We start from the raw sequence: 6328 nt of genomic DNA on the forward strand, positions 1-6328 counted from the left end.
GGAATGGAGAAGTCTCTGTACCACGTTTAATGTGAGTGGAGCTGATCGCATATGTTCCCATCCCCATATGATCCGGCACAGTGCAGGTTCATTTTACAGAAGATGGAGGTCAGTGATGTAACGGGGCTCGCCTGAAGGCGCTCAGACTGTTCAGCACTCACATTTCCATCCAGAACCCAGTCTCTAAACTCCCAGTTCAATCTGCCACCCCAGACCCTTATTCACAACAGAAACCAGAACCAGAATCAAGTCAGTGTTTAATTATCATGCACATGTTTCACAGAAAAAGGAATGTAGCAAATGGGTCAAGATTTTATCAAAAAACAAAAAATCCTGGATTTTACGGGTCACTCTATTTGTACTTGGGAGCAGGGCTGTCCCGACATCAGGCGCAGCAGCTGCACTTCTCCGATGCCCCTTTGCAGATGCAGCCCTGGGCACATTTGGCACAGCCCATAGGGCAGCAGGAGCAGCAGCCTGGGGAGGAAAGGAGATTGAGAGGTCAGAGCAGACTCGACCAGAGAACTCCCTGCCCCAACAGAGGCCTGTCTCCATCCCTCCAGCCCCAGAGGACCCTTAGTTCATGATGGCATGGTTTTTGTCAGGAGACAACTGGTGGACATTGGAATGGGTCTTCCTTTGAGAAAGCTGCCCCACCTCACATAAGCCCTGGAAAGTGCAGAAGACTAGACAGGCAGTGACAGCCTACAGGGACAAAGGAAGGCCGGTTCCCCAGAAGCACGCACTCAGGACCAGCCTTGGGTTCCCTCCCAACCTTAGCCACAGCCCCAGATTCCTGGAGATGGCCCCGCACTCACTCTTCTTGCAGGAGGTGCATTTGCACTCTTTGCACTTGCAGGAGCTGGCGCAGGCGCAGGAGACACCTGCAAGAAGAGAAAAAGCCAGTGAACGGTGAGTGAGATGCAGAAGGTACAGCAGTGGGTCAATGAGTGTCCACTTCCCCCTTCTCTGTGCAGAGCCAGCCCTCAGAGCTCCTTTCCCACTCAGAGCAGAGGAAGAGAAGCCCCATGTCCTCTCCATTCATGCTGGGAAAACCAAGCACCCTCCTATTTCTACTCCAAAGGAAAGTCCCAGGCTGCAGACATGGCCCAGGAAGACTTCGACTTTCTGTCCTGAACCTGGAAGAGGCAATGTCCCCTCCTATCCAATGTCTCCTGTCCAATCCGGTTGCTCAGTCAGGTTAGAGAATTGGGGCTCAGCCAGCAGCCCTGTGACCAACCAGGTGACGTGGAGCAGGACAGCCTTGAGCCTCAGGACCCTCAACTCTGACATAGAGGCACAGGGAGGAGGAAAATGCCCTCAGGAGCTTGGCCAACAGGAAAGCACTGGACGAATAAAGGAGTCCCCTTTACCTCTGATAGCAAAATACGACCTCCTCAAACCTAGGGACACTCTCTATGGTGTCTGGGAATTTGGCATCCCAAGGCACAGAACCCGGGCGTCCCTTACCAGCGGCGCAGGAGCAGTTGGGGTCCATTGCAACCCGAGGCGAGACTAGAGTTCCCAAGCGAGAAGGGAAGAGGCAGTGATGCACGTGAAAGGCGGAGTGGAGCCCAACAGCCAGCGGCTGCTTTTATAGTCAGGAGACGGGGCCGGGCGCAGACGCCCCGCCCCGCCCTTGCGCCCAGCCCGCTGAGTCCGCACCGCCCGCGGTCCTGGCCTGGGCTGTGCGCAGGAGATGGGCCAAGTGCAAGGTCCCTTGAGCGCAGCTGGGCGCACACCGCAGGACCGCCCCTTTCGCACCGGCTCGCGAGGGAGGCGCTGTGCCCCCCGTGTGCGGCTTCTCTCACCCTGCCAGGCCTTCCCAGCTTCCCTGAGGTTGCCTGCTACACCCGCCCCTTGGCGTTCCGCCTACCCCAGTATTCTGGCTTTCCCCTCACCTTCACCAACGCCCAGGTCTCTAGTCAATAGCTAAGCCTTTCCTGGAGTCGAGGGCAACCCCAGTCTTGTGCTCCACTTTCTGGATCTGCCAAAGCGGGGAGCATAGCAAGGGAGTAGTGTGCAAAGGGCAGGCCAAGGGTGCGAACTTCGCATCTCTGGCAGTATCCGCCCTGTCCCCGTTCCCACCTCAGTCCTTTGGTCACGCTTCTCCTGTGCTCAGTAACACGGAAGAAACAGGGATCTGCCTCTCCCATTCTCCACTCTTGAGGAGCTGAATGGGCACATTTGTCCAGGTCCTCCTTTGCATAAATCTCTCCAGGGTCTCCCCACAGCCTAGCCGGCTACCCCACTACAGGATGGCAGTTTGGAAAGTGTGGCAAGTCCCTAGAAGAGGGATCATTGAAGGTGATATGAAGATCCTGCATTAAATTAGAAAGCAAGAGCGCTGGTTATTTTTCCTTCCATGTTCCTAATAACTCTACGTTACACGGGTCTGTGTTTGGCCCTGTTTAATCACTTTCTGTCTTTGAACCCTCACAGCAACCCTAAAGGGACGTGAGTCCTTTTCACGAACCCGTATTCCTAATCTGGACAATGACAAGGAGTTCAAGCCACTAGCCCAGGGTCAGGGAGCTGGGAAGTAGCACTGCTTGGTGTGAATCCTGTCAGCTTCCCTAGGTAGAGAGGTCAGTGATGAAGCTTCTCTATGGCCTAGGTATGCTTATCTCTTCACTGCTTGAAATCTTTCAACAAAACCAAGCATTACAGTCAGTCCTGGAAGCAAAACAGAGACATAGAGGGATATGAATAAGTATACTTTGATGGGAGGGAGGCAGGGTCCTGTGTCTTCCGTGTTGCTGTGCACAGGAGAAACGTGGCCGAAGAACTGAGGTGGGGACGGGGACAGGAACAGGCAATGCCAGAGATCTGAAGGTCGCATCCTCGGCATGTCCCTTGCACACTACTCCCTCGCTGTGCTCTCTGCTCCCACCAATCCAGACAATTGAACAAGAGACTGGGGTTGCACTGGGACTCCAGGAAAGCCTTAGCTGTTGACAGGGGGTGGGCAGGCCCCGGGGTATGGGGCGCAGGTCAGGATCTCGGGGCACGCGGAACGCCAAAGGGCGGGAGTAGCAGGTAATCTCAGGGAACTGGGCAGGCCCGGCAGGGTGAAACAAGCAGCTCACCCGGGTGCACAGCGCCTCCCGCGGGAGCCGCTGCGAAAGGGCCGTCCCCGCGGTGTGCACCGACCTGCGCTCAGGGTACTTTGCGCCCGACCCGTCTGCTGCGCACAGCCCAGCCCAGGACCGCGGGCGGCTCGGACTCAGTGGGTCGGGTGCAAGGGCGGGGCAGGGTCTCTGCACCCGGCTCCCTCCCTTGACTAGAAAAGGAGCTGCCAACTGTTGCGCTCCACCACGCCCTCCACGTGTTCCACTGCCTCTTCTCTTCTCGCTTGGGAACTCCAGTCTCACCTCGGCTTGCAATGGACCCCAACTGCTCCTGCGAGGCTGGTAAGGAACGCCCGGGTTCTGTGCCTTAGGATGCCAAATTCCCAGACACCATAGAGAGTGTCCCTGGGTTTGAGGAGGTCATATTTTGCGATCTGAGCTGAAGGGGACTTCTTTACTTCGTCCACTGCTTTCCTCTTGGCCAAGCTCCTGCGAGCATGTCCCTCTTCCCTGTGCCTCTATGTCAGAGTTGAGGGTCCTAAGGCTCAAGGCTGTCCTGCTCCACATCACCCCGTTGGTCACGAGGCTGCTGGCTGAGCCCCAATTCTCTAACCAGGCTCTGAGCAGCCGGATTGGATGGGAGGCATTGGATAGGTGGGGACATTGCCTCTTCAGGGTTCAGGACAGAAAGTCGAAGTCGCAGTCTTCCCGGGCTGTGCCTGGAGCCTGGGACTTACCTTTGGAATACAAACGGAGGGTGCTTGGTTTTCCCAGCATGAATGGAGACGAGATGGGTCTTCTCTTCTGCTGAGTGGGAAAGGAGCTCTGACGGCTGGCCCTGAACAGAGAAGGGGGAACTGGACACTCATTGACCCACTGCTGTACCTTCTGCATCTCACTCACAACACACTGGCTTTTTACATTCCTTGCAGGTGGCTCCTGTGCCTGCGCCGGCTCCTGCAAGTGCAAAAAGTGCAAATGCACCTCCTGCAAGAAGAGTGAGTGCGGGGCCATCTCCAGGAATCTGGGGCTGTGGCTAAGGTTGGGAGGGAACCCAAGGCTGGCCCTGAGTGCCTGCTTCCTTTGTCCCCCTAGGCCGTCACTGCCTTTCCAGTCTTCTGCTCTGTCCAGGGCTCCTGTGGGGCTGGGCAGTCTCTCATAGGAAGACTCACCCCAATATCCACCAGTTGTCTCCTGAAAAAGCCGTGCCATCCTGAACTAAGGCTCCTCTGGGGCTGGAGTCTGAGCTCCAGCCAGGCCTGCTGTTGGGAGAGGGAGCTCCCTGGTCAAGTCTGCTGTGACTTCTCTCTCCCTTTTTCCCCAGGCTGCTGCTCCTGTTGCCCCCTGGGCTGTGCCAAGTGTGCCCAGAGCTGCATCTGCAAAGGGGCGTCAGAGAAGTGCAGCTGCTGTGCCTGATGTCGGGACAGCCCTGCTGTCAGATGAAAACAGAATGACACGTAAAATCCAGGATTTTTTTTTCTACAACTCCGACCCATTTGCTACATTCCTTTTTTTTCTGTGAAATATGTGAATAATAATTAAACACTTAGACTTGATTCCCGTTCTGGTTCCTGTTGTGTTTTTTGGAATGAGGGACTGGGGTGGGAGATTGAACTGGGAGTTTAAAGACTGGGCTCTGGATGGAAATGTGAGTGCTGAGCAGTCTGAGCGCCTTCAGGTGAGCCCCGTTACATCACTGACCTCCATCTTCTGTAAAATGAACCTGCACTGTCCTGGCTCATATGGGGATGGGGACATACGCGATCAGCTCCACTCATATTAAATGTGGTACAGAGACTTCTCCATTCCTCATGTTTATTCTCAGGTTTCCCTGCCCAAGTTCAGTTCCTCCGCGGATTTTAGGCTTGAAAGTGACCACAGGAGGTGGATTCCAATGCCTAAATTACTTGAATCCTCCACGGGGCTTCTCAAACTCCACGGTGAAGGGACAGTTTTCATTTTCTATCCATCCCAGACTAAACCTTTGTAAATAAAGTAATATTAATTATGAAGATAATGAAGCACAAAATATAGAACCCATGTTTTACATTTTACACAAAAAAATCAATAAATACATACAGAAATAACAGAAAAATGGAAGATTTACAAACTCTGCACTTAAGTTCATGGGTGATTTGCATTAAAGACTGGAAACAGCAGACTGGCCCCACTGTGGACCACACACCTTCAGCAGCACAGGCCAGGACATTCTCATGAGGAACCATCAGGCTTGGCCTAGCCAGCGTCACACACAGACAGCACAATCAGGACACTCGCTGAACCCTGAGAGCTCCCTGTTGGGAGCTGGCTCAGAATCTTTGGAAGTTCCTCCCAAGGTCAGGCTTCATTTGTTCCTCTTTCAAGCTCCAGCCCTTGACTACTTCAAACCAGCATGCTCCTGGCAAGAGGCAATGTGATCGTGGGTTGCAGATGAAGTTATTTTGGAATTTTGCTTGTGATTTCATCATTTCCATAATTACTAATACTTTATTTACACAAGTTCTCAGAATACAGCTATGGCAGATTGTGCAGCTTGCTGAGTGTGGTGATGTTCCTTAGGAAGGAAAGAGTCACTGGATGTCTTGTTAATGACAAGTTAGTCCCTCCATTTCTGGAGGGAATGCTATTTGATGTTCAGTCAAAGAGGAAGATGAATCTCCTTGTGTAGAAGTCAGGACCACGCTTACCTGCTGCTTCCCTGTGAAGCGATTTCAGAAGGCAGCCAGCGCCTAGGGTGTAGTTTTAGTTGTCAGGCAGTCCTAGTTCACAGCCCACTCCAGCACTTACTGGCTGTGTGGTTTGGGCAAGTCACCCACACTCTCTGAGCATCTAGTGCCTCATTTGTAGAAAGGAGATTATATCTCAATGCAGGGATTAAATGAGAGTGTGGGCCGGGCACAGTGGCTCATGCCTGTAATACCTGCACTTTGGGAGGCAGAGGTGGGAAGGTTGTTTGAGCCTAGGAGTTTGAGACTAGCCTGGGCAACACGGAGAAACCCCGTCTCTACAAAAATTACAAAAATTAGACGATGTGATGCCATGCACCTGTGGTCCTAGCTGCTCTGGAGGCTGAGAAGGGAGGATTACTTGAGCTCAGGAGGTAGAAGTTACAGTCAGCAAGATCGTGCCACTGTACTCCAGGTTGGGCAACAGAACAAGACTCTATCTCAAGAAAAAAAAAAAAGACAGAGAGAGAGAGAATGAGGAATGATGCCTGGCAAGTGGTGAGTAGTCTATAATATTGGCTATTGCTTCTT

The 6328-nt window shown here is 53.2% G+C and overlaps 2 protein-coding genes across 2 annotated transcripts; one reads left to right on the forward strand and one right to left on the reverse strand.

Annotated features, from left to right (window-relative positions):
- Window positions 1-240: 240 nt before the first annotated feature.
- LOC100971258 (metallothionein-1L-like) lies at window positions 241-1620 on the reverse strand. The gene is made up of 3 exons (XM_008977438.4): window positions 1471-1620; window positions 819-884; window positions 241-477 (listed from the first exon to the last, which is right to left on the reverse strand). Exons 1-3 carry the CDS (start codon window positions 1496-1498, stop codon window positions 386-388), a joined length of 186 nt encoding a protein of 61 aa, XP_008975686.1. The 5' UTR covers window positions 1499-1620; the 3' UTR covers window positions 241-385.
- Window positions 1621-3260: 1640 nt separating this feature from the next.
- LOC100988840 (metallothionein-1H) lies at window positions 3261-4627 on the forward strand. The gene is made up of 3 exons (XM_008977439.2): window positions 3261-3413; window positions 4004-4069; window positions 4396-4627. The coding sequence occupies exons 1-3, from the start codon at window positions 3386-3388 to the stop codon at window positions 4485-4487; spliced, it is 186 nt and encodes a 61-aa protein (XP_008975687.1). The 5' UTR covers window positions 3261-3385; the 3' UTR covers window positions 4488-4627.
- Window positions 4628-6328: the final 1701 nt, after the last annotated feature.

This window comes from Pan paniscus, chromosome 18 (genome assembly GCF_029289425.2).
Source record: "Pan paniscus chromosome 18, NHGRI_mPanPan1-v2.0_pri, whole genome shotgun sequence".
In the NCBI taxonomy this organism is placed as follows: Eukaryota; Metazoa; Chordata; class Mammalia; order Primates; family Hominidae; genus Pan; species Pan paniscus.

What these genes read in the sequence shown, in the direction of transcription:
- LOC100988840 (XM_008977439.2), top strand. Translation starts at nt 3,386, where the DNA reads ATGGACCCCAACTGCTCCTGCGAGGCTG. An exon ending in CAACTGCTCCTGCGAGGCTG is followed by an intron (nt 3,414 to 4,003) that starts GTAAGGAACGCC and finishes CATTCCTTGCAG; the next exon opens with GTGGCTCCTGTGCCTGCGCC. An exon ending in ATGCACCTCCTGCAAGAAGA is followed by an intron (nt 4,070 to 4,395) that starts GTGAGTGCGGGG and finishes CTTTTTCCCCAG; the next exon opens with GCTGCTGCTCCTGTTGCCCC.
- LOC100971258 (XM_008977438.4), bottom strand. Translation starts at nt 1,498, where the DNA reads ATGGACCCCAACTGCTCCTGCGCCGCTG. An exon ending in CAACTGCTCCTGCGCCGCTG is followed by an intron (nt 885 to 1,470) that starts GTAAGGGACGCC and finishes CTCTTCTTGCAG; the next exon opens with GTGTCTCCTGCGCCTGCGCC. An exon ending in ATGCACCTCCTGCAAGAAGA is followed by an intron (nt 478 to 818) that starts GTGAGTGCGGGG and finishes TTTCCTCCCCAG; the next exon opens with GCTGCTGCTCCTGCTGCCCT.